Source organism: Rhinatrema bivittatum, chromosome 8 (assembly GCF_901001135.1).
Source record: "Rhinatrema bivittatum chromosome 8, aRhiBiv1.1, whole genome shotgun sequence".
In the NCBI taxonomy this organism is placed as follows: Eukaryota; Metazoa; Chordata; class Amphibia; order Gymnophiona; family Rhinatrematidae; genus Rhinatrema; species Rhinatrema bivittatum.
In genome coordinates, this window is record NC_042622.1 from 136,301,553 (window position 1) to 136,329,304 (window position 27,752).

At 45.8% G+C, this 27,752-nt stretch overlaps 1 protein-coding gene across 1 annotated transcript in view; it reads right to left on the reverse strand.

The window, feature by feature from the left end:
- Nucleotides 1-27,752, reverse strand: part of MAMDC4 (MAM domain containing 4) — a 133,338-nt gene that overhangs the window by 18,783 nt on the left and 86,803 nt on the right. Inside the window, exons 16-24 of the mRNA XM_029614094.1 lie at nt 25,747-25,840; nt 19,789-19,923; nt 9,455-9,583; nt 8,500-8,630; nt 7,880-8,099; nt 5,485-5,622; nt 4,222-4,346; nt 3,382-3,472; nt 1,084-1,224 (exon numbers count right to left, since the gene is read on the reverse strand). Coding sequence (XP_029469954.1) covers nt 1,084-1,224; nt 3,382-3,472; nt 4,222-4,346; nt 5,485-5,622; nt 7,880-8,099; nt 8,500-8,630; nt 9,455-9,583; nt 19,789-19,923; nt 25,747-25,840 — 1,204 coding nt within the window. The remainder of the gene's footprint in view (nt 1-1,083; nt 1,225-3,381; nt 3,473-4,221; nt 4,347-5,484; nt 5,623-7,879; nt 8,100-8,499; nt 8,631-9,454; nt 9,584-19,788; nt 19,924-25,746; nt 25,841-27,752) is intronic.

Here is a 27,752-nt window from a genome sequence, read left to right on the forward strand (position 1 = left end):
CATTTGTCGGCAAGCCACTTTTTGGAGTACGCTCAACTTAAACATTTCTTTGACTCTATTTGACATAAGAGTCTTCTAAGCGATTGTAAGTCCCTATTTGAGAACTTTTGCAACCATGCTGACCACATGAGAGGGCTGATTTTGAAAATCTATGATATCCTCAACGGCCAATTACTTGAAACTCCAAAGCATATCAAATCTTGGGATTTTGATTTGGGAGAAGTGTTAAGTACTGATAATTGGGATTCTGTATTCCTTTTGGCCCGGAAATGCTCTATTTCTGCTTCTCTACAGGAAAATTGTTACAATTTACTATATCGCTGGCAGGTCACCCCTGAAAAAATGCACCTTATGTATGCTTCTGAATATGATCTTTGCTGGAGAAAATGCGGTTGCACTTGCACCTATTTTCATCTGTGGTGGCAATGTGGAATAGTTAGGCTTTTCTGGGATAAGCTTTTTCAGTGGATTACCCAGGCCATGGGTCTTTCGGTGACAGGCAATCCCTGTTTTGTTTTGCTAAATCTTCCCATGCCTGGCGTGGAGAAAAGAGCTCAATGGTTGTGTCAATTAATTTTTGTAGCAGCCAAAATAGAGCTAGCTCTGTGCTGGAAGCAACCTGAGACTCCTCCGATCACGAAGGTTATCCATCGCTTGCCTTCTTGTCACCGCCTAGATTATCTTACTGCTATTCAAAATAACCGCTTCGCTAATTTTAAAGTGATCTGGGAACCCTTTTTATAATGGTTCCATACCCAAAGTTCTCCAGCTTCATGAGGTTCAGGATTTTAAATTTATCTTACCTCTTTATTTGGTTTGGTATTATCTTTCTTAGTATTTACACTCTTGATGGTTAATGTTGCTAGGCGCATTTCATTTAGAGAACATCCACATATTTTTGCTTATTATATTCGATTATAATCTGCACTTTTTCCGTACCATTATTGTATCTTTTCATTCTTGTCAACTTGTAGACAAATGATGGACACAATGGAAAAACGTATATGTGTTATGTTTATTGTCTTTTGTTGAGCACCAATAAAAGCATTACCGTAATTACAAAAAAAAATAAGACAGTCTTACCTTCCTTGCTTCCTAGAGTGTGATCTGCCTTGGGTCCAGGGTATTTACTGGGTGCTGCCCCTTTCGTCCAGTCCCACTTGTAACCAGTCAGAGTCTGTGTATTACACCAGCCACAAGTGCCTAACTCAAAATCACAGCAACCTGCAAAGGTCAGCATTGATTACATGGTAGTCTTGTCTCGAGTGATCAGCTTTCAGGAGAACAGTGTTAAAGCACATTCTAGGGCTGAATTCAGTGGAGGACAAAACAGAAAAATATGGTCATAATTTAATAAAAAATATCAAGGCATGAAAAGGTAATCCTTTGTGCAAACATAAAGTAAACAAAGGAAAAACAATATCAAAATTAAAAAGTGGTATAACTATTCTCGTGCATTTTGAATTATTGTTTAATATCATCAACTCCTGAAAGAATCACTCAAAATCCTGATATTATTAACAGTAAAATGTTAATAAAATTTAAAAACCTCAAAATTTAAAACTCAGTTTTAACCATTAATGAACAGATATGACCTGCAAATTAGAAAAGGACTGATACAGTTTTCATGCAGGCCAATGCAGTACCATGCACTGGCCACAGAGCACGGTTCAACACGCGATTGGACGCGCATTTTGGACACATGTCCATAACCCCCAATGCAGAATGGGTTAGTGCTTCCAAAAGGTTTGTCCAATTGCATGTGTAGCTAATAGTTCTCATCACATGTAAATTCATATTGATGAGCGCTATTAACTATTTCCCCTGATGCAAAAAAAAAAAAAAAATGTGCGCCAGTCGTGCACATTTTTACTCTCCAAAATTAACATCTGCCCCGTGCAGGTTTTAATTTTGGAAGAGCCCAAAAAGTGTACAGAAAAGCAGAAAATACTGCTTTTCTGTACTTCCTCTGACTTAATATCATGGCGATAAATCAGAGGAACAGAAAAAGGGGAAAGGTAAAAAAAAAAAAAAAAATTTTAAATGGTCTGGCCCGATGGGCCAAGCGGTCCGGGTCGGACCCACGGGTCCAGTACCTGAATTCAGGAATCAGAAGTCCTTACCATAAAACCGCCCTTGCCAGACTGCAAAGCTTCTCCCTCCCAGCCAGGAACCCCTGCCAGAGACCCTGAAAGGTGATTGGTCCTTTTACTCCTTTACTTATTGCCGATTGGTCTGTTCACTGTCACATGTCGTTGGAAGGACCAATCACCTTTCAGGGTTTCTGGCCGGGCGGGAGAGGATTTGCAGTCTGGCAAGAGCACTTTTATGGTAAGGACCTCAGATTCCTGAATTCAGGTTCTGGACCCTCGGATCCAACCTGAACTGGTTGGCCCATTGTGTCAAACCTTGGGAGGAAGGAACTTAAGTCAGCTGCTGGGTGTCCAGCTATTTCTCCTATGCGCCTGATGCCAAGGATGTGCTAGGGACACACAGTTTTCCCTAGCGCGTCTTTTTTTAGTGTGGCAGGTCATTTAAATATGACATCGGGTGCCCAGGAGAGGTGGTTGGACTCAGCATTGAGCGCCCGCTTTCTACGTGCCAATATTGCATTGGCCTGATGATTTGTAACCAGAGCTGGTTTGATCCTTGAGAGAAAGATAAAGTTCAGCATTGTATCTCTCAACTGGCACATTCCTCAAGGATCCTCAAGAATGTGATCTTCTTTTGGAACGACGGTATATAAAATGCCTAAATAAATAAATAGATTAGTTTAGTCTTAAACTTGCAGTGAGAACCCCTGAGCATTATGAGATGAATGTAGCATTATACATAGCACAGACCCAGGGCTTCTCATCAGGAGTCAATTGATCTCAGAATCTTCGAGATGTGGATACAGATTCAACCACATAATGTTATGAAGCTCTCTCTCACAGATTTTCATTTTCTAGTCATTTTTAGCACAATACAGACTAGGTGAATTGTAAACCCATTTGCAGTCATCTGAAACACTAACATTAAAACAGATTTGTATTTCTTTCTATAAATTGCTCCCATCTATATTGTCCATCACAGATCAGCCTCATAAGCAACATGAAGCACTCATTTATTCCAAGGGGTTTTACATGTGGAAATCTGATTTGATAAGGTAACTATATAGCTTCATGTCAAAGGGGACAGACAGATCTAGTGCTGGCTTTCCCTCCTGTAGTTCTTTTTTTCCTAGGAAAATCAAAACAACTTCTTGCATGCAATGCAGGAGCGGATGCATCGGGTTCTTCTGACATGGAGGCAGCATGATCATCCTGTGCTTGGAGGAGAGAGAGAGCACAGATTCTGCTCCCTTCATGGCCACCATGTGTGAATTGTAATGCACTGTACCTGGTTTGGGGCAGCGGTGATTGTGCAGGTGAATGTCATCCACTGCTATATAAGAGAGATCTCCGTCAGCACTCACCGCCTCAAACGTCAGCTGTGCAGAGAACAAGAGAAATGGAAAATGACGGCACCTTGCATGCTCACTTTATTGTTTGCTTTTAATGCCTTGCGAGAACTTGTTTCAGTTTCAGGGCTGGCAGTGAAGCAGAGGGGTTAATGTGTGGAGCCGTGGGTCTACAGATCCCTTTCATTGCATGACACTCAGCAAATGACTTCACTTCCCCGCATTCAGATTTACAATGCAGCTCTTTGGGGTAGGGGCACTGAACCTTATGAATGCTATTCCACAAGCACTTTATAGAAAAGTGAATGCATGGGATTTTTATCTTCTGCACTGTGCTGTGGACATGGACAGTGTTGTCTTAATATCCAATATTACAATTACTGTTACAGGAGCATTGACATTACAAATGTAGTCACAGGAATCAGAAAAATTCAAAGTTTATGCTGAAAAGTAGGACCCAGGCAATGGACTTTGACTAGAAACAGCAGAGGTTTAGGGTTCAGCAGTATAATGAGATGTGTTGGGCTGAGGAGGAGGTTCTGCATTCTGCTTCCTTCTTTTGCTAGCGTCCTGTGACTGCACAGAGTTCTTTCTGCATGTCCCCACATTCTGCCTCTGAGGCATCTATCCACCCAGTTCATGCACATTGCTTTTTTCTGTCCTTTCTCTGACCATGTGTCTTATTTTGTTGACACTCTGCATTTTTTTTCTAATTTGTCAGTCCTTTGACTGCCTCTCTCTAGCCTCTCTGTCTGTTTCTTTGGTCTCTGGGACATTACCTTCCAGTTTCTTTCTGCTTGGATGCTGACACTGATGTAGTGCCAGAGGTCCTCCTGTTTTCTGCTCACACTCAGCACCTGCCTCTTCTGTTTCTTCTCTTCCTCCACATAGATGTTCAGGGAGCCTGTAACACCAGAAGCACTATATTCAAAGGGGTCAGACCTGCTGAGCTGAGAGAGAGGGAATCAAATAGTAGGGATGTGCAGACAAAAAGTTTGCGTTGATAAGTTGAAGTTGAGGGTCGATTTCGTTCAATATGGACATATGGAGAATTCCATAAGTTGAGGGTCTGTCCATACGTTCACCGGTTCCCTAAATAAAAATTTAAACCCCTCACCCTCCTTAATCCCCCCCAAGACTTACCAAAACTCCCTGGTGGTCCAGCGGGGAGTCAGGAAGCCATCCCTGTATTCCTTTGCGAGGAGCACGTGACGTCGGCGTCACGTCGGAGTGACGCGTACGTCACGTGCTCCTCGCAAAGGAATACAGGGATGGCTTCCTGACTCCCCGCTGGACCACCAGGGAGTTTTGGTAAGTCTTGGGGGGGTCAGGATGGTGGGGGGTTTAAGTGTTTATTTAGGTTCAACGTATTCAACATAGCTATGTTGAATAAGTTGAAAATCGCGATGCGTTGCGCATCATCACTTTTTTAAGTTTAAAAAAAAAATAAGTTGCGTTTTACATATGCGTTCAAAACGAATGCACACCCGTATCAAATAGATAACCTTCCCACTAAGGCACTTGGAAAATCCTAGAAGACCAACCCTATGGATAGGCTGCAGCCTTGTGGTGCTGGAGACCTGATTTTCCAGTCTTCTGTCTGATGGGATCAGTAATGCTCAGGAAAGTCACAAACATGATACACTTGGACATTGAAGGGTTGGGAGTGGCAAGGAAGATGATTATCACTCAAAGGGCAACTTCTCCTGGCATTAGAGTGGCCCTGAAGGATTCAGTCTTGATGGAGACATTCTTTCCAGCCCTGAGCCAGCAAAAGGACCTGATTCACCCAGGCAATTGACCAGGGGAAAAGATGAGGGGAATGTGGTGGAAAAAGTCAAGAGATATGCTAGAGAGAGAGAGTGTGTGTGTCAGCTTACCTCTTTCAACTTATTCAAATGCATGTCTTGGAGAAAAGCAATTTTTGGCTTCCATTGGAACTGGCTCAGAAAACTCTGGTGTTCCAGGTGGAAATATATTTGCACAAAGGTATGCAGAGATAAAGCTGAGATGTAAATAGAGACAAAGGCAGAGAAACTTACCTGGGCTGCTGGTGCTCATGTGGTACCAGAATGCCAGGCATCGTTCTTGAGTAAAGGGCTCATACTGTTCTGAGTTCATCAGTGCAACTTGTTTGCTGGGCAGGACAGCCTTACTTGTATCAGCTATCATATAATACCCTAAAAAATAATCAGACAACAGATTACAAATATAGTTCTCTAATGTTCTGCCCCTCCATCTCACCACACTATCTCCAGTGAAGTCACATGCACTCTGTTCACCTAGAATACAGCTTGGTTAAACCTACGGTATAGATTTCACATCCAAAAAGCAGGCATGGGAGCACCTGCGGTTGGTAACTGGAGCTAAGTCTAAAGCAACGGTCCAGGAGCAGAGGTTACAGAAATCTCTTTGGCCTGGCTTCAGTGTCTTGTGAGCTCTCATTCTTCCACTTCCTGTTAAGAGTATTGTATTTTTCAGGACCAGAATCATTAAAAGCTTTATTATGTTTGCTGCAAGCAAGGACTTAATTAATGAAATAAAACAGATTTGCTTACCATAAATGTTATTTTTTTGTAGATAGCAGGATGAATGAGCTATTATATGTGGAGTGACATCATCCGTCAGCACTGAATGAACCTCTTTCTCTTAGCTCATAAAGCTTCTGCTTTGCTGAGCATATGCAGAATTCCTGCTCAGTCATTGCCTCATGAGTCCCCTTAGTTGATTTTAGAGCTAACTCTAGCTAAGTAGTTGTTGCTCCAGGGAGCTTGCTGACTCGTCTAGCTGAGGTTACTGCTACCAAGAATATTACTTTCCACATTAGGAACTTGAGAGAAGCAGATTCCAGTGTTCATAAGACGGCTTTAGGGATGTGAATCGGGCTTCGGACTATTGAAAATATCGTTGATATTTTCAAAATCGTCAGAAATCGGGGGCTCCCCTGAAACGATAGGAAAACCCCACGATATTGATTGTGGGTGTTCTCTTATCGTTTTGGGGGAGGGCGGGAAAAACGGCGCACAAAAATAACCCCTAAACCCACCCCGACCCTTTAAAACTAATCCCTTTGCTTCCCCCACCCTCCCGACCCCCCCCAAAAACATTTTACAGGTACCTGGTGGTCCAGTGAGGGTCCCGGGAGTGATCTCCCGCTCCTGGGCTGTTGGCTGCCACTAATCAAAATGGCGCCGATGGCCCTTTGCCCTTACCATGTGACACGGTATCTGTCCCATTGGCCGGCCCCTGTCACATGGTAGGAGCACTGGATGGCCCGCGCCATTTTTAAATCGGAGCGGCCTTGGAGGGAACTTTTTTTCCAGCCTCCCCACCTTCCCCTCCCTTCCCCTATCTAATCCACCCCCAAGCCCTACCTAAATTCCCCACTTACCTTATTTTATGTCTTACGCCTGCCGGAGGCAGGTGTATCTTGTGCGTGCTGGCTGGCTGCCGGCGTGCAAACATCCAGCACGGCCGGAACAGAGGAGGGCTCGGGACACGTCCCCGGACTGCCATCATGCCCCCCCAGATCTGCCCCCAGACTGCCCCCTGACCGCCCCTTTTTCGAAGCCCCAGGACATATGCGCGTCCCGGGGCTTGCGCGCACCGCCGAGCCTATGCAAAATAGGCTCAGTGCGCGCAGGGACAGATTTTCTCAGGTTACGTGTGTAGCCTTTGAAAATCTGCCCCTATGTATGTTAATTTGTGATACTACCCAAAACATGCCCCATGAATGCCTCTCCTAAATGCAGCTAACAGTATTCATGTTGTGAAACATGGCCACACTGAGGGAGGGCAAGTTTCAGACAACTCATTTATGCAAGTAAATCAGTTCTGATCTGCATAAATAACTATATAAATTTACCTCACAGTGAGGCAAATCCTGGACCCCTGTGACCTAGAAGTAGGGCAGGTAATTCTGGTCTCAGGGCTGCTTACTGCTCTGGTTTTCAGGATGGCCACAATGAATATTCATGAGATATATTTAGTGTAAAAACTGAGTTAAATTGTCTATCTTCGTTATCCTGAAAACAAGACCTGTTTGCAACCCTTGAACAAGCGAGTTTGCTACAGAGCCATCTGGTAACTCCACACATGGTTACAATAATGCAATTTAATAATTAAAAACCATATATGCTGCCAGCAAAGTGCAGTCCACTCAGAGGCTGCGCTCTTTATGTTTCAAAATTCAAATATCCTGTAGTGGTAGTGGATCTTCCCAGGAAGGCCTTTTATACCTTCAAGTAGCTATGTTAGCGTCATGAGCCTGAAGGGTGGCAGAAGGATGAAGGGAAAAGAGGTTAAGTAGACTGATCACATGGCTTTATGCACATATGTATGTGTGTTGTGTCTGTGTGTAGTTACCTCGGGCACTGATCTCCCTGACTTCCCTTTTCTAGCTTCAAGTATGTTGTGTGGCCTTCTGTTCACAGTTACCTCTGACTGTTTGCCTGCTGTGATCCAGCTCAGGGCCATTTGTGGTGGTGCCCATAAGACCGCTTTGCCGTACCCATGTGTACTTCCCATCAGACGTGTAACTGCAGGTGCCGACCTCAAATGAGCAGTGCTTCTGAGGCACACACACATCCGATCTCAGAGTGATATCATCGAGAGCGATGTCTCCATGGTAACCATCCGACAGGGCCTCAAAGATCAGCTGTAAGAGGGAACAGACGGGCAATGATGGAATGTAGGGAACCGTTGGTTTCCCTTAACAAAAAGAAGTGTTCCATTTAGGTGGGGAGGTTAGGGAACAGAGATTTAGGTTTTACTCCCCCATATGGGGGCTGCAGATGGAGTGCCCTAGCAGTTTAACATGCGCCAGCACCATCAACCCTTGTGGATTTTGATTTAGATTTTGTTTAGACAGGAGCTCTCTGCTGCCCATCTAAGAATTTTTGTAATTTAAGGACTAAGAGGAGATAATGGGATTGCCCTTGAATTCAGCCCTCTTTCTGATTGCTTTTTACTCTTTTAATCCACATTTGGAGAATTCCCTGTGAGAAGCCTATCCCTCTTCGCAGTAGACTGGGGCATCCCTGTTAAGGCTGGATTACCTGGTAATTCTTCCCATCCTGAGGCCTCAGAGTATGGAATCCATGGTGCCACACATTACCATGGGATCCCGTTTCAGACCAAAGCAGGCTCTCATTTCCCCCATCGTACTTTATCTTTAAATTTAGTGTGCCTGTGTGGAAAGACAAAGGTCTAGGGTCACAATATCAAGCACAATTTACTGTATCATACACGGAGCCCACTCACTATACAGTTATAGTGCTACTTAAAGAATCATGCAGCTATCTCCAGAGAGAATGCACACATATGAGGTCCATATTCAGCGCCACATAGTTAGCTGGCTCTGTGGCAGGTGGGGCAAGGGTATAACAGGGAAGAGCTGATTTAACTGGGTAAATCTGGTCATCCCGTAGACTAGGCATGCCGCTGAATATACAGATTAAGTTAGCTGGATAGGTTTATTTGACTAACTAGCTTAACCACACAATGGCTGAGAATGGACCTCATATACTGTCTCACATGTAGCACGAAAGCTTGCAAGGTTGAGAAAGGATAATGTAATTATTTTTCAGTCATGTCAGTAACCTGAAGCCCAAATTGAGTCAATGGCAGAGCTGAAATTTGAACCCAGGCTTCTCAAGGCTTCTTACTGCCAGTCCTGCGCTGTAAACCCCAAAGAACACCTTATTCTGTATATTCTACTTGTGAATAATTACCAAATAGATGAACCCAACTCTCAGACTGTTGCTGCTGCTTGGCACAAATGGGATTCCCATAGTTTTAAGTTACCTTATTAGCAAATGTCTTCATTTTATTGTTACACTAGCATCCAGCCAACAAGCTAGCCTTATGTAGCTGGATGATAAAGCTGCCCTTTCATAGCTCTTGAAAACTCTCCTATAAGCAGAAGATCACGGTGTATAATGATCTGCACGATTGCTATGCCCATACTAGACTCATCCTGCATCAAAATGCCAATCCAATGATGGCACTTACCAATGCGAGGTCCATACATGTGATACCAAAATGAGAGACACTGATCTTTTGCTACTGGTGATCTTGGATAGCTGACAAGTCTTGCCGATGAGCCACGCGCCGCTCGGTTGTCAACATACAAGAAATAACCTTAAAATATAGATATAGAATTACAGAAATATAGAGCACATCACATATAGAATATCAATACAGATTCACTCGCTTAGTAACCTTTGGACACTCTTAGAAGCTAAGGGTCATTAGATGGTGCATATGCAATTAATTGGTGGTCTTGGTTCAATGACTCATAACCAACAGCACAAGAGCTACCTTTATCAAAACAGTCCTGGACTGGGAAAGCAGGGAAATTGAAGCACCATCTCCAAGGTAGTCCATCTCATATGATAATGAAACCCAGTGGCAGAGGCAGCATTGCTACTGCTCATCTTGTATGTTGACAAAAATAAATTCATTAAACCTTGCCACCCTGACTTATCAGAGCTAGAACTTACAGTGCCAGTAGATGGAAAACATAACTGAATTCTAAAATGTACTTGCCTACTTATAAAAAACAGGATCTTCAAAGTACTTTAAAAATGATTCTTGGAAAATGCAGACACCTCTAGAGTACAATAGTACAGGATTTCTCATCCCTCTCCTGGAGTCAGGTTTTCAGAATATCCACAATGAATATGCATGAGGGAGATTTGCATACATTTAGAGTTCCAGGCTATGCAAATCTATCTAATGCCTATTCATTGTGGTAATCCTCAAAACCCAAATGGATAGGTGTGCCTCCAGGAGAGGTTGGGAAACACTGCAATAATAGTAGCCTACAACATGCTACATATCGTTCCAGTTAGAGAAGCTGGAATTCAATCTGATCTACAAGCATCTCCATCTCTGAAAAGCAGGACCCTGCTTTAAGTCTCATCTGCAGGACAGCACCTCCAGCAGTGCACCATCCCTACCCTGTCATCTCTCTCTCCCTCTTCTGTCCTGGGCAAGAGCCCAAGACCCAGTCTACTGCTGAAGACACATACATTCTGGCTCAAAAGCAAGTGCACTCTCTACAGAACTGTGACAGGCCTCCATAAACAGGCCTTTTGTCACTGGATTATGGCCTTGGATGAGAGTCTGGATGAGGGAGACTTTGACATGTTCTTGGGGTTTTGTTCATGACTAATAAAGGTTGTAAGTGTGTTTGTAGAGCAAACACATCACTATGTAGACAGTTGCAGTGAATAGCCATTAGGTGGCAGAGTATATAGTGAAAGAACACTATGCATTGAACTCCAATGAGAAAGCTCTGGATGGAAGAGTGTGGGGAAGAGGATACTCTAGGGCAGTAGTTCTCAACCTTTTCTCTGTCGGAACAAATCTGATAGATAGTTCTCACATGCGTGACACACTGAACACAGGACAATCATAAGGCTAACCCCACCCCCACCCCTGACCCTCAGTAATGGGTATAAAGCAGAACTAGAACATTCCCCTTACAACTCACCATATAAAAAAAGATATTCTGGTGTTATATCAATAACAGCAACACAAACTCCCTCTACTACCAGGCGCAATAGCCCTACTTATAAAAAGACAGCAATTCACCACCAATGCACGTCCTATTGAGAAAACACAACAAATAAAATGAGGTATTTTACTAGCTTACATGCTAGTTAAAAAGCTCACCTCCGTCATACACACAAGATCGACCTTCACCAAGTACAGAAAGACCACAAATTACAAATATGGAGGAGACCACAAATTACAAATATGGAGGAGAAGTCCATTAATGGCTATTAATCAATTTTACTTAGGGAATAGCCACTGCTATTAATTGCATCAGTAGCATGGGATCTTCTTAGTGTTTGGGTAATTGCCAGGTTCTTATGACCTGGATTGACCACTGTTGGAAACAGGATGCTGGGCTTGATGGACCCTTGGTCTGACCCAGCATGGCAATTTCTTATGTTCTTATGTTCTAACTGGAATGGAAACCCCAAAATGCCACTCTGCATGCAGTACAAAACTGGAGAAATGGAAAGAGAAATATAGCATCTACCATAGTACTAGGATCTGCAATAATACACACAAAGTAATCCGCACAAAATTACACCTGCATTATGGCATGCACTCAAATGGAACAATTCTATCTCTAAAAAGGCAACACTACAAATATTAAACCAGGCCCTAAACACTAATACACTTCCAATTAGGAAAACAGAACAAGCCAAGCTGCTATAGATCCCCACACAGAAATAATTGTAAAACTATATGAATAAATGTTTCAAAACAGCTGATGAATAGAACATCATCTAACAATTAAAAACTCTATAAAATTATTTAAAATTTTTCAATCACCAATAAAATATTTCAAAACAGCAGCACATCACATAATACCCAGTAATTATACACGTCACCTCTCTGAACAGTCTCTCAATTACACAATGCTCTCTCTCTCGTACTTACACACAAACTCTCAATCACACACACAAGTTCTATCTCACTTACAAACAGGCTCAATCTCACAATGCTCTCTTTCTTTCTTATAAACAGGCTCAATCACACAATGCTCCATCTCTCTATTGCACATACATACCACACACACACACAGATGCACCCTCCCTGTCTCACACACACACCACACACACACACACACACAGAAGCACCTTCCCTGAGTCACATACACACCTCACACATACACAGAAGCACCCTCCCTGTCTCACATACACACCACACACACACAGAAGCACCCTCCCTGTCTCACATACCATACACATACACACTGGCCCCCAGCTGAACAGCTCATCTTTGGCCCCACCAGCCTGGTCTTGGGTGGCAGCGGTCAACGGCTCCAATCTTTGACCCCTCCGACCTTGTCTCTGGTGGCAGCAGCCAGCGGCTCCAATCTTTGGTCCCACCAACCTGGTTTCGGGCATCAGCAGCCAGCGGATCCGATTTGCGGCCCCACCGGCCTGGTCTCCAGCGGCAGACAGCAGTGCTGGTCTTCGTTTCTTCAGCCCCGCCAGCCTTCTCTCCGCCGGCGACCAGCAGCATTGATCTTTAGCATTCAGTCCTACTGGCCTGATGTCCGGTGGCGACTAGCAGCTCCGGTCTTCAGCCCCGCCGGCTGTGGGTAGCACACGACACGCCAGCCGGTGCATGGCGACACACTGGGGTGTCACGACACACCGGTTGAGAATCGCTGCTCTAGGGGGAGTGTTCACAGTATATGTGGTTCAGAATTTAGTGGAGGGAGATTGGAGGGAGTCATCAGAAGGCTGGTGAGCCTGGGGATCCCTTCTCATTTGGAGAGGGCCCTGCAGGGACTGTCCCTCTCCTGGGAATAAAGGTTTCCTTCCATGAGGAAACAGTCAAGGGATCTTATCCGGGTCTAGGAGGCAGAATAGGAGAGATGCATGGCCCTACAGCCTATAGAGGACCAGAGAAAGAGAAGAAGTTGAGTAGAGGAGTGTGCTGAAGATGCCAGGGAAGTCCTTGGATACTGCCTAAAGGAGAGTCTTGAAGTCAAGAATACAGAGTTACTTGGCCTAAGGTGAGGTGCTACCCTATATATTATAAATAGTGATGTAAATAAAGCTGATGTACCCCAGTTAATGGCAGAGCTGAGCTAATGTAAATTCAGCAATGTGAGCAACATACTATATTTCCTAAGGAGTAATGAGTATTTGAGTGCACTGTTGAGAGATAGGAAAGAAGTCTCTGACTTTTGTAAGAGTTTTGTAACCGTTAACTTAATATTACTAAAGCTGCATTTTGGCTGTGAAAGCTGTGAACAACTTGTAACTTGTATTATACCTTATTATTTTTGTAAATATTGATTGCTGGTATCCCCAGAAATAAAAGTTAAATTGTTTAGAATATACATTGGAGTGGATCTGGTTTGTATACAGGTGGAACATCAGCTAAACAATTGGTATAGTAAAGACCAAAGTTCATACTGGGGAGATTTAAGTAACAAGTTTCCCTGTCCAGTCCCATCCAACCCAGAAAGCTTTTGGCATTCCTGCTTCTGGACCAAGGTCCACTACACCCTCTGCACTATTCTACTGAACCATCCTGAAAGACTGGGACTCAGTTTATTCAGATGCCAGACCCTCTCACATTTTGTGTGACCTGTCCAAGAGGGGTCTAGTATAGAGCCAGGAAATAAAGCAATCTTAGACAAATAAAGCTTTTTAATCCAGCTGCTCAGGTGAGTTAGACACAGGAATCATTGGAGAAAGCCCTGGAACCAACAGCATCTTTCAGCTCTGATTATTTTCTATCTTGTTCACTGGCATTTTATTTATTTATTTATTTATTTATTTGATTTTATATTCCGCTTTTCAACACTTCAAAGCAGATTACATTCAGGTACTTACAGAGGGTTTACAATCTAACTGAGCAGTGCATCAAGTCACGTTAGTGCTCCAATGCATGTTATATTGTGTATCTCGTACACTATCACAGCGATATTGCACAATATACGTGATATTTTGCATCTGCTTACAGATACCCTCCCTTATTAGAATGACCTTCTTTGCATGTGATTTGCATATATGAATAATGCAAATGCATGCAAAGAAGGCCATTAGTATTGTTGCGCCGGAGGTGGACCCTTGGGCCAAGGTGGGTTGACACAACCCGTAGGTAGGGACCTACGGGTCCCCACCGTTGGCATGCGGAGTGGGCTGATGAACGGAGGCCAGCTGGCTCTTCACCAATACCAACCCTCGTTCCTCGCTGGTTGAGCCTTTGGGTGCCGGGGTCGGCTGGACTTAGGTGGGCCTCCATATGTCATCGTTGATGAAGAGATCGAGGACAGCCCAGGGACAGCAGAAGAGAGATGGTACAGTCTTTTACTGGACAATGTAGTGTCCCGGAGACCCAGGCGCCAAAGGAACAAAGGCAGAAAGGGGGTGCCCGAGCAAAAGCAGGCCGAAGCCTGAATAGACCAAGTCCAGGATGTAGGCTGAAGAGGCGTCGTGGAACAAGCTTGAGTTAGGGCTGGTGGCAATCTGTAGGCAGTGGCAAGCAAGGCTGAGGTCTGATCACGGAGATAGTCAAACTGGCAATGCAGAGGTCTGGGTCTGGAGAGAGGCAACGGCGTAGTCAGGCGATGCAGAGGTCCAGGCTTGGAGAGGGTCAACGGCATGGTCAGGCAAAGCAAAGTCAAAGTCCATGTAGGCAATCCGAGGAAAGGTGAAAAGCAGGAACGTAGGAACAAAGGAATCAGGAACCAGGATCAGCAAAGAACAAGAACACGAGAGTGAGACAAATCTCTCAGGAGACGAGTACTCGACCAGCGAGGAGACCTGTTGCAAAGGCAAAGCTAGGGAGCAGAGCCCGGGCTTAAGTACCAGTGCTCTGCTGACGTCATCATCCAGGGCTGCGGCTCAGTTCCCGCTGCGGGCCCTACTTAAGCTTCAGTGATGTGCACGCGTGTGCCTAGGGATGGACGCGGCATTGAGTAGCAGCGTCTCTCCGCGGGCCACGCAGAGAAGCCCGACGTGAAGCAGTGGAAGTGGTAGCTGGACTGGGAACACCAGGGTCTGTAGCTCAGCCGGAGGCACCAGGGGTGGCCCGAGGATGGAGCTGGCAGCCTACTGCTGCCAGGGACAAGGAACCAGGCACTGGAGTTACTGCAGAGAGGTGAGGGGGCCGTGCCATGGGTATGCCGTGGACGGCTCGCATAACAATATTCAATTTTATGTTAATATTTGATTGCAGCCGACCAAAGCCACATGGCCAAGGTCCAATCCCCGGACCTTACCCCAGTCACTTAGCTGGGCCAAGGTCAGATCAGTGCCATTTTGAAAAATGGCACCAACTGTGCTGGGTGCAAGGTGTACCCAGTCCCGATGCAGGATCCATTTTTAGCTATGGGGAGGTGTGGAAGAGGCATCAGGGGTGGGGGGGTGAGTGGGGTGAGTGGGGGCAGGACTCAATTTTTTTTCCTTTTGGGGGTGGGGCCCAGGAAATGTATTTTTCCATTGGGGGAGCCGTCTCTGTCACTTGGGGGGTGGGGGTGGGGATGATTAGGGTAGTCTGGGGCCAGATCCATTATTTTATTGGAGAGACTGGGGGGAGGTGGTGCCACACAGGATCATTTTTTAAATTTACATTTTGGGAGGAGTTGGGGGCTGCCTCAATTTGCAGCTCTGGGTTGACAAGGGGGTCAGGACAGACCCCTGCTCAACCTCCCTGTTTGCTGTCACTTACAAGGGACAAGAGTAACAGATAAATATGGAGAGGGAAAAAAAAAAAAGTGAAAGCTTGCTGGGCAGACTGGATGGACCGTTTGGTCTTCTTCTGCCGTCATTTCTATATTTCATTTCTATTTTTTAATTTTTGGGCCAGCAGCCCTTTAAGGTGCTGACGGACCTGTGAGGTGGGGGCTGCCATTGCGTTAAAGGGGCGCTCACAGCATTCTTTTGTCCTGCAGTGTTTGGCCGTGAGACAAAAAACATGCCAGAGAGCCACAAGGACTTTTCAGGGGAGGGGCTTCACTATCCCAGTAACCCCCCCCCCCTCCTGTCTGCAATAGTGGGATCCCCTCCTGCAACTACCACACTTAGTGCATCCAGGGGTAAGTTTTCCCATAAGGCAACGGAGAGTGAAGTGACTTGCCCAAAGTCACAAGCAGCAGCAGTAGTGGGATTTGAACCTTGGTTCATAGTCTGCTGCTCTAACTATTAGGCTACTCCTCCACATGAAAGGGGGAGCAGCACCTAATAGCACAATCAGGTCACATTTAAGAAATTGTTATACACAATGGGGCGGATTTTCAGAGCCCTGCTCGCCTAAATCCGCCCAAAACCGGGCGGATTTACGCGAGCAGGGCCCTGCGCGCCGGTGAGCCTATTTTACATAGGCTCACCGGCGCGCGCAAAACCCCGGGACTCGCGTAAGTCCCGGGGTTTTCGGAGTGGGCGTGTCGGGAGGCGTGTCGGGGGCGGGGCCGGAGCGCGCGGCGTTTTCGGGGCGTGTCGGGAGCGTTCCGGGGGCGTGGCTACGGCCCGGGGGCGTGGCCGCGCCCTCCGTACCCGCCCCCAGGTCGCGGCCCAGCGCGCAGGAGGCCCGCTGGCGCGCGGGGATTTACGCCTCCCGGAGGGAGGCGTAAATCCCCCGACAAAGGTAGGATGGGGGTTTAGACAGGGCCGGGCGGGTGGGTTAGGTAGGGGAAGGGAGGGGAAGGTGAGGGGAGGGCAAAGGAAAGTTCCTTTCTAGGCCGCTCCGATTTCGGAGCGGCCTAGGAGGGAACGGGGATAGGCTGCGCGGCTCGGCGCGCGCAGGCTATACGAAATCGATAGCCTTGCGCGCGCCGATCCAGGATTTTAGCCGATACGCGCGACTACGCGCGTATCTACTAAAATCCAGCGTACTTTTGTTTGCGCCTGGAGCGCAAACAAAAGTAGGCTGTTCGCGCTCGTCTGAAAATCTACCCCAATGCAACAGCAGCCTTGGAGGCCCTCTCCTGCAACACGTTTATTTATTTATTTATTTATTTATTTAACAGCTTTTTTTTATACCGACATTAAAGTACATTATCATATCGGTTTACATAATAACAAAAGGTGGAAAATACAAATAACAGGGGGGGGGGGGGGGGGGCCGGACAACCAATAGGGGGCTCAAAACAGCGAAACCTCATAAACAAGAGAAGGAAGGAAACGGGATAGAAGGTACCAAGGTTAACTAATGTACAGATATATTATAATAAATATAATAAGGTTACTCTTTTACAGGTTTACATATGGTTCTAAAGGGATTACATGGTTTACAGGCGGTTTAATAGAAATTACGTAGGGTTTTAAAGGTTGAATGGTTTTACAGGATTAAACAGAGAGGTCTGCTAGAGGCTAACAGGGGGGCAAAGCAACTAGGGTCTTAGTTATTAGTCTGGGAAGGCCTGGTGAAAAAGCCAAGTCTTTAGTAATTTTCTGAATTTAAAAGGGCAGGGTTCCAGACGGAGATTTGGAGGAAGAGCATTCCAGTGGGTAGGGCCAGCAATTGAAAGGGCACGGTACCTTGTAGCTGAGAGTCGAGCTTTCTTAAGTGGGGGAACTTTTAATGTGCATTTGAGGTTCGCTCTGGTGAGGCGGGAGGATTGTGTGAGTTGAAGAGGTTCATTGAGCCATGAGGAGTTATGAATGTAGATAGCTTTGTGTATGATGGAAAGGGTTTTGAACAGGATGCGGGAGGGGATGGGGAGCCAGTGTAGGTCTTTGAGAATGGGGGTTATATGGTCTGATTAACGTGTGTTACTGATTATCCTTGCAGTGGCATTTTGAAGTATCTGGAGAGGTCTGATGGTGGAGTAGGGGAGGCCAAAGTACAAGACGTTACAGTAATCCAATTTACAGGCCGATACAGTAAGGAGCGGTAGGAAGAGCTGTGTTAGTGCCGGGTGCACCCGCGGTTGCCGCACGCACAGTCCAGCTCACCTACCGCTCGATACTGTATGTAAATAGCTTGCAAATGCAAGCTGTGTCCAAGAAGCATCCGTGAAGCGTTAGGCCCGCGCAATCCATTTTACTGTATAGAGCGCTATACAGTATCCTGGGTGCACGGGCCTAACGCTTCACGCCACGCTGGTACCTGTCATTTCAAATGACATTTGAAATGACAGGTACCAGGAAGTGGACGGTTCTCCGACGCTCAGGATTGCCAGTCCTCTCTCCCCTCCTCCTGAAGCAAGCAACGAAAGCGGAAAAAAGCAAAAAAGCGAAAAAAAAAAAAGTAGCAAGAGAGAGAGGGGAGAGAGGATGGGCAATCCTATGCTCGGAAATGCCAGTCCTCTCTCCCCAACTCCTGAAGCAAGGCGCGAAAAGCAGCCTTGCTTCGGGAGGAGGGGAGAGAGGACTGGCAATGTAAAGCAATGAAGCGACTTACTTTTTTTGCAGCCCCCCTCCGGAGACGGACATCGGCGATGACGGACGCGGCTCCCCTGCCCCCAGCTGCCCGCGAAGATGGACGCATCGCACGGGCGAAAGCGGCCCCTGTGTGGGCAATTGGGCCGCTCAAGACGTGACTTCACATGCTATGACGCCAAACGTCGTGACGTCATGCCTTGAGCGGCCCAATTGCCCACACAGGGGCCGCTTTCGCCCATGCAGGCGTCCATCTTCGCAGGCAGCTGGAGGCAGGGGAGCCGCGGTCGTCTTCGCTGATGTCCGTCTCCGGAGGGGGGGCTGCAAAAAAAGTAAGTCGCTTCGTTGCTTTACACTGCCAGTCCTCTCTCCCCTCCTCCCGAAGCAAGGCGTGAAAAGCAGCCTTGCTTCGGGAGGAGGGGAGAGAGGACTGGCAATCCCGAGCATAGGATTGCCCGTCCTCTCTCCCCTCTCTCTCTTGCAACTTTTTTTTTTTCGCTTTTTCGCATTTTTTTTTTTTCGCTTTTTCGCTTTTTTCCGCTTTCGTTGCTTCGGGAGGAGGGGAGAGGACTGGGGCTGCCCCGGAGACCAGCACCCATGGACGCGGCCAGGGCAGGTGAGCGGGAGCTGGGGGAAAGTTTGCCGCCTACCCTTACCCCTGCCTCTAACACAGGGGTAAGGGTAGGCGGTAAGTTAGCAGGTTAAACGCGCGACAAAACAGCAGGGTAAAAAAGCGATAGTCGGGGTGCGCATTACTGTATGGGAGGGAATAGCTAATTTGATCGTTTACATGTAATATACATGCCGCGGGTGGAAGGGGTTACCCGGTGATTTAAGGACGCGGTAAGAGTAGGTTAAAGAGGATAGTGTATCGCGGGTTGGACTAACGCGGCTGAAAAGTGGGTAGAAAGCGGGTTAGGAGCAGGGTAACCGCGGCCCCACTTTACTGTATTGACCTGTTAGATATTAAGGTAGCTTGGATAACAGTTTTTAGATCATGAGTATGGAGTAGGGGCTTGAGCTTTTTTATGACCATGAGCTTATAAAAACCTCCTTTTATGACTGATATATACATTTGGTGGCAAAGAAATTTATAATTTACATCCTACACCTGGCTACAAAAACTTCACCCCTTTGCCAAACTCCTCCCTCACCTTGCAGTGCACTTCATTTCTTTCCCTTACAGAGTGGGGACAAGTCCTGCAGGGCAGAAGTGAGGCAGCAGAGCAAAACAAACAGGGTTTTTTTTTGTTGTTTTTTTTTTTTTTAATACCTAGAGGGCAGAAGTAGCAGCAAAATGGTGACATGGGCAGAAGTGGCACAAGATCTATAGGGAGCTATTTCTCCCAACATTTCCCATTTGGCCTGTTCAGAGCCCCCATAAACAGTGGGGCCTAATGCAGTTGTATTGATTGTTATTGCCTGAGACTGGCCCTGAGCACAAGTGTGGTTACCTGGTGGCTGGAAAGTTTATTGTACCTGTGCTCAAGGTGTGATCAAACCCAGGTCTGTGGCTTGAAAAGACAGCACCATTCCCATTGCCTCGTGCCCAGTCAAAGTCATCATTCTGATCTTGGTACCAGCCACATGAGCTCATCTCAAAGTTACAGGAGACTAGAAGAGGCAAAAAAATAAAATCAGGAACCAGAAAGTGCTGGACATGAAATCATTGTTTTAAAGGTTCACCGTTAAAATCAAGCAGTTTGGCTATTACACTTAGGAGTAGATTAAAAAAAAAAGCGCGATCGCGTACTTTTGTTGGCGCACCAGGCGCCAACAAAAGTACACTGGATTTTATAAGATACGTGCGTAGCCGCGCGTATCCTGGATCGGCACGCGCAAGGCTGCCGATTTTGGGCAGCCGGCGCGTGCCGAGCCGCGCAGCCTGCCTCCGTTCCCTCCGAGGCCGCTCCGATTTTGGAGCAGCCTCGGAGGGAACTTTCTTTCGCCCTCCCCTCCCCCTACCTAACCCACCCCCCCGGCCCTATCTGAACCCCTCCCCTACCTTTATCCATGGACATTTTCCAGACAAAAACAATGCTTTCAGGAGGTAAATATAGCATGGGATCGCGGGAGCTCAGCTCACATACACCCTGCCACTGCTATGGCATCACGTAACCCCCAGAGACCCCTTGTGCTTGTACCATGTTTTTTTGAATTTAGATACTGTCTTTATCTCCAACACCTCCATCTGTGTCTGCTAAAAGCATAAACAAATGTAGCAAGCTACTATACGTTCCTGCCACCCCTGAGCTTATCATGTGTTGGAGCCTTGCAATGTGGACCAGGCTGCGTCTGGATCTGAGTGATGTGTTTTGGATCTGCTAAAAAGGGTTTTTCAACCCTGCAAAGACTGCAAGTCGCCACAGCCAAGGTGAAGGAATATAAAAATACATCAAAACCCCTGTGTGCTCGCCTGCGAATGACAAATGTTCTGCAAGAACCAGCATCCAGCACTCACAGTGTTAACAAGTTGGTAAAGGGATGTACTGTTCAGCCTGCCCAGAGAACAGCACTACATAGCCAGCAGAGAAACACAGAAACAGAAATGTCGGTAGAAAAGGACCAAATGGTCCATCCAGTCTGCCCAGTAAGCTTATGGTAGTTTGTGCTGTAGCGTGTAGGTTACCCCATGCTTAAATGTTTCCCAGACCATAAAAGACAGAGACCTCGTTGATTGCTGTTGAATCCAATTCCCTTTATGCCTTGCTGTTGAAGCAGAGAGCAGTGTTTGAGTTGCATCAAAGTAACAGTCTTATTGGTTTAGGATAATAACCGCCGCATCAGCAAGTTACCCCCCTTACTTGTTTCCCCAGATCATAAAAGTCGGGGCCCTCGGTTGCTGAATGAATCCAATTCCTCTTTTCCCCTGCCGTTGAAGCAGAGAGCAATGATGGAGTTGCATCAACTGTATCAAGGCTTTTTGGTTAAAGGGTAGTAACTGCCACACCATCAAGTTACTCCATGCTCTCTTTTATTCATTTCCATCCTTTATTCTTTAGGGATCCACAGTGTTTATCCCATGCCCTTTTGAATTCTTTCACTGTTTTGGTTTTCTCCTCCTCCAGAAGGGCATTCCAGGCATCTACAACCCTCTCCTTGAAGAAATACTTCCTGATATTGGTTCTGAGGCGTGCTCCTTGGAGTTTCATTTCATGACCCCTAGTTCTACTGATTTGTTTCTAATGGAGAGGTTAAGAGGTCACCAGCCATAGGACAAGGATTCAAATCCCATCTCTCCCAGTGACATTCACTCTAACATAACTTTTCTCCCATTTCCTCAGATGAGGCCTTAGTTTCAAATTGTGTTAGTGTGTAAATGCATGTTAGTCATTAATGGGGCCTATTAAATTGCATTAAATTGCATCAGTATGCAATTATCATTGCATCAGTATGCTATTATCTGCATGGTGCTATATAAATCTGTATAAATAACTCCCCTTTCTTCCCAAACACAATGCTAAAGGGGCACCATCAGGTTTGGTATAATGGTAAGAAAAATGTTTGGGGTACCTGATTTAAAAAAATAGCAAAATAAATACATTTCTGAGAAAACACACGAGTCCTATCTTGCCTTTAACTTTCTGCTCTGCACACATTCAGCCACCAGAGGGTGCCCAGTTCCTGATAGAAAGTCGCACACACACATCTGTTGTTGCATGACATGGCGCATCATACAGCACAAGGACATTTCATGCTAAATATTATGGTCAACTCTTTTTTTTTTGGCACAAAACATTCTTCCTCAGGTGTGATGACAGTCAATGAAAGAGTCTAGGGCTGTTTTCAGTCTGTTTGGGGTTGGGATTTAGGACCAGCGTTCCTCTCATTCACGGAAACAAAGACACAGTCACAAACTTAATATTTATGTTTTATCATCGTCTCTTATTACTTAGTACTTTTGCCAAAAGTTAAGTGATTTTGACAACTTTGTTACATGGCAATTAACTGTGATGGGTCTGGAGGGCCGCGTTCTCATTTTAGTGAATTTTTAAAAATTCATTCCTGCACTAAAAAATCATTTAACTCAGTACATTTCAGTGGGGCTTCATGACGTCCCGAAAAAGCTTTTGAAAGCTTATCACTTTACCTAATCCAGAATGTCTGACTGCATTGAGGTACGCTTTAATAATCGAAGGAAACAGATGGCTTCAAGTCTGCACCATCCTGTCTTTCTTACTTACCACACTTTGTTTATATCGGTCGGTATAGCTGTTGGACTGTACCACTCTCGGTCTACATGAGTTCATATGGCTGTCAAAATATACAATCAGGTCTGACCCTCGGTAGGGGTGTCGGGCCTAGGGCAAATCGGCCAGAGCTCGGGGTGTGTGTGTGTGTGTGTTGGGGGGGGGGAGCAATGCTAGCTCTAATTGTTGAAAAGTTATGTGAGCAAAAATGTTCTTTTGTGCAATTATTTTTTATAAAGCTGAGTTCAAATTTGTGTACCTTGAACCGGTATAATGCAAATAATATCAGGATTTCTTGTGCGCACTGTATTTTGCTTTGTGCAAAGTTCACGAGTTGTGTGCGCGAGCACATGCGCACAGCTTAGAGGGAACAGTGGTTGTGGGGGAAGCAGGAGGGTGGATCATCTGCAGCACAGCAGATGGCAACTCTTGGCTTTGCAGCGCTCTCACACACCAACAGCAACTGCAGAAAGGGAAATGATGTCAGATGGCCGACAGGAAATTCTATCTACTGGGGCAGAGCTGCTATGGCAGCAGTGGCCTGTCAAAGCATGGTCGACCCAACAAGGCTCCTTGCCAAGGCAAGCCCTGTGTATAACTCTGTCTACATGGTATGGCTGTTAGACTGTGTCACACTTTCTCTCAAGGTACCCTAACATGTCTTTTCCTCTCAAACAGCTTACACAGATTTAGGGAAGATATACAATTACCATACCTGGGAACTCTCCGGATTTGGCCCAGAGACTCCAGAATTCTAAAGGAATTGCCAGGTCTCTGGGCCAACATCAGAAAACTCCGGGTCCTGCTGCAGAAGCAGACCCTGGAAAAAAAAAAAAGTCGCCAGGCGTGCGGCTGAAGGGAGATTTATCGAGGCTGCACAACCTGGAAGAAGGAGGAAAGTGGGCCCCATGCTGGAAGGAAGAGACCCGTCGAGCCATATGCGCGAGGAGGAGGAGCACGGGCTCCACGCCGGAATGAAGATGGGCTGCGAGTGAACACATGCAGAAGAACAAGGAGCACTTCCCTCTCCCCCCCCCACCCCTAAAAAAGGAAGAGATCCATTGCCAATGCAGCTGCAAGGAGGAGGCATATAGGAAAGAGGAGGAACTACATTGGGCCCATGCAAAGGAAGTTGCTTGAAGGAGATCTGTCCACCCTGGAAGAGGAGGCTGGTGTCATTGGTAGCTTTGGGGTGAGGACTGTGTGTGGAAGAAGGAGAGGACTGAGTGCATGTGTGTGTGTGAGAGTGCATGAATACATATGATAGAGGGAGAGAAGTGTGTGTGTGTGTGTGAAAAAGGGAGAGCAGTGAGTGCATGTGTATGATAAAGGGAGGGAAGTGTGTGTGTATGTGAGAAAGTGCATGTATGTGTGTAAGTGAACATGTGAGTGTGCTATTGTGAGAAAGTTTGTGCACATACTGCTACCACCGCCCCCCCCCCCCCCCCCTGACAATCTCAGGGTACAGGAAATCAAAGGTTCCCAAGTATGAAAATCACTGTCACCTTCAATGATATCAGAAAGTTTCTCATGAGCTGCTCTGATGGCTCAGTAGCAAATGCTGTACACTGGTATGCAGAGGGACCTGGGTTTGATTCCTGGTTCAGGTTATCCATTTTCTGGGTTGGCTGGGAATGGAGGTAACTGGGGAAGCAGCATTCACAGCCACTGGGGGGGAAGGAGTCATTCCCATTGTGCAATGAAGATACCTAAAGGTCCATATTCAGCAGCAGTATTTAGTTAGATAACTCACAAATTATCCAACTAAATGCTGACTTTTGAATATTTGGACACTTATCTGGCAAAACTTTAGCTGGATAATTTATTATCGGGTAAAATTTAGCTGAATAAAGTAAGGGTGTTCGGGGGTGGAGTTACGTTAGCCAGATAAGTTATCCAGCTAACTATGATATGATAACTTATCCAGCTATCGGGCCAATGAGTAAAGTGTGCTCAGGCTGAGCGCACTGTTAGCCCCCGTTTGGCCTCGCGTTTTCCACGCGCTGTTTTTACCCCTTATGCAGTAAGGGGAAAATGCGCGGCCAACCCTCCCGAAAATAATAGCACCCGCAACATGCAAATGCATGTTGATGGGTCTATTAGTTATTCCCGCGCGATACAGAAAGTAAAATGTGCAGCCAAGCTGCACATTTTACTTTCAGAAATTAACACCTGCCAAAGGCAGGAGTTAATTTCTCCGGGCACCGGGAAAGTGTACAGAAAAGCAGAAAAAACTGCTTTTCTGTACACCCTCCGACTTAATATCATAGCGATATTAAGTCGGAGGCTCCAAAAATAAATAAAAAAACAATTAAAAATCTGCCCGCAGCCCACGGGTTGGAAGACGGATGCTCAATTATGCCGGTGTCCGTTTCCGAACCTGTGGCTGTCAGTGGGTTCGAGAACCAATGCCAGTAAAATTGAGCGTCGGCTGTCAAACCCGCTGACAGCTGCCGCCTCCTTTTGCCACGGGTCCTAATTTGCATATGTTTCTTTACTGAATCGCATGCCCAGGAGAGTGGCCTGGGCGCATGTTGGGAGAGCAGGTGCTCGCCGGCTCTCCCACACGTCTTACTGTATCGGCCTGTGTGTCTGGATGTGCCAAAGAGCTGTCAGTGCAGCTGCACTATTGGATACGCCTGCAAAGTTAGCAGGATAAGTTTATACAACTAACTTTGCAATCTGGCCAGTGGCTGAATCTGGACATCCTGGAGGCTGGATTTGGGGCCTATGACTGAAGGGCTCTGGAGGGAGTTATAAAATGAGGGGAAAAATCCCAGGACATTGCAAAGGAATGTTAAACAGGTTAAAAATGAAAGCTTCTCATAGGGGTTTCAGACCATGTGGTAAGCAGATCACTAATGTTTCCTTTAACTGACAAAGGCAGAGTTGCTAAATTTTAGAAGATAAGACCCTCTTATTTATCTCCTAAAATGCTCCTTTTCTGTGTTTGCCTTCCACAAGGTTTGTCCACTCCAAAATATATTAATGCATTCCAAAATAGGTGAATAGGTAAAGCCTTCCTCCCCCTCTCTAAAAAGCTCTGAGATCTTGCCAAGTACATACAAATATTGTCCGGGAACCGTTCAGCTTCTTTGGGGCTGGCCTGGTATCATTCATCTGCTTTCTGAGGCATTGATTCAATCTTGAAAATTCTTTGTTGTTTTCATATTAAGCGACAATACACCTATTCATTCCTTTTAATATGAGGACTGGATCTGCTCACGTTAAATGCACTGGTAAATACCTTCATCACTGAGGGTAATGTTTGGAGCACAATCAAGAAACCGAATGTCATCCACGGCAGTGCCAGGGAACTCTGATGTGCTCATCAGCTCTACCTGCAAAGGGAGAAGGTTGGCATGGGTGACAGTCACACATCATCAGAGCAGAACAGGGAATGCGCAGCATGCAACCCTCTGTTGCTTTTGTGCAGAGTCCTGCAGTGCCTTATACTATAAAGATCCCAAGCCACTGAATCCATGTTATGGACTCTAGTAGGGGTGGCTAACTCAGGTCCTCAAGAGCCACAAACAGGCCTTAATTTCAGGATATCCATAATCAATATGCATGAGATAGATCTGCATATACTGCTTTAATTTTATGCAAATAGATCCCCGGCATACTCATTAGGAGCATTCTGAAAACCAGATCTGTTTGTGACTCTTGAGGACTGGAAATGGCCAACCCTGGACTATAATCTTTAGTGCCTTGTCTACATGTAATCACCTCACTCATTACACCCCTTTCCAGATCATTTATAAATCTATTAAAAAGCATCAGTCCAAGTACAGATCCCTGAGGCACTCCACAGTTTACCTTTTTCCACTGTGAAAACCAACCATTTAATCCTACTTTCTATTTCCTGTCTTTTATTTTATTTAAATTCCGCTTTTTACACTTTTTTCAGCACTTCAAAGTGGATTACATTCAGGTACTTCCCTATCCCTAGAGGGCTTACAATCTAAGGGGGTTATTTTCCAACCCGCAAAAGGCCATTATCGCGACGGTAGCATTCAAATTAGGTGGAGGGGAGGAGTTAGGGAGGGGACTAAGGAAATAGGCCAGCGGCACCGCTGCCAGCAATAATGTTTAGAACATTATCGCCGGCAGTAGCATGGGAAATAGCACCACCTTTTACGGTGGCACTATGCCCACGATAGTGTGCAGTACGGGTGTACAGCGGCAGGTGAAACTGCACTGCCGTGGTATGGCCAGCTGTGGGCTATCGCCCGACCACCCCCTTTTACCACCGCATTCATCGTTCTGCAAGGTATGATGAATCCTGGCCTAAGTTTGTGCCTGAGGCAATGGAGGGTAAAGTGACTTGCCCAAGGTCACAAGGAGCGATAATGGAGTGGTAAATCACCATTGCTCTAACTACTAGGCTACTCCTCCACATAAGTAATTGGCCTCCTATCCCATTACTTTTTAGTTTTCTTAGAAGCCTCTAGTGGGATTTTGTCAAATGCCTTCTGAAACACCAAATACACCAAATCTACCGGTTCACCTTTGTCCACAGGTTTATTCACCCCTTCAAAAAAATGTAAGAGATTTGTGAGGAAGACTTCCCATGGGTAAATCCATGTTGGCTGTGTCTCATCAACCATATCTATCTAAATGTTTTGTGATTTTATTCTCTAAAACAGTTTCCATGATTTGTCCCAGCACTGAAGTCAGGCTCACCCATCTATAATTTCCTGGATCACCCCTGGATCCCTTTTTAAATATAGGGGTTACATTGGCCATCTTCCAATCTTCAGGTACATCAGATGATTTTAATGATAGGTTACAAATTAATTGAAACAGGTCTGAAATTTCATTTTTTAGTTCTTTTAGAATCCTGGGGTGTATACCATCTGGTCCAGGTGATTTACTACTCTTCAGTTTGTCAGTCAGGCCTACCACATCTTCCAAATTCATCATGATTTGGTTCAGTTGATCTGAATCATCACCCATGAAAACCTTCTCCAGAATGGGTATCTCTCCAATATCCTCTTCAGTAAACACTGACGCAAAGAAATTGTTTAATCTTTCCGTGATGGCCTTATCTTCCCTAAGTGGCCCTTTAACCCCTTGAACATCCAATGGTCCAACCGACTCCCTTGCAGGCTTTCTGCTTTGGATATATTTTAAAAAGTTTTTATTGTGAGTTTTTGCCTCTATGGCCAACTTCTTTTCAAATTCTCTCTTAGCCTGTCTTATCAATGTCTTATATTTAACTTGCCAATGCTTATGCTTTATTCTATTTTC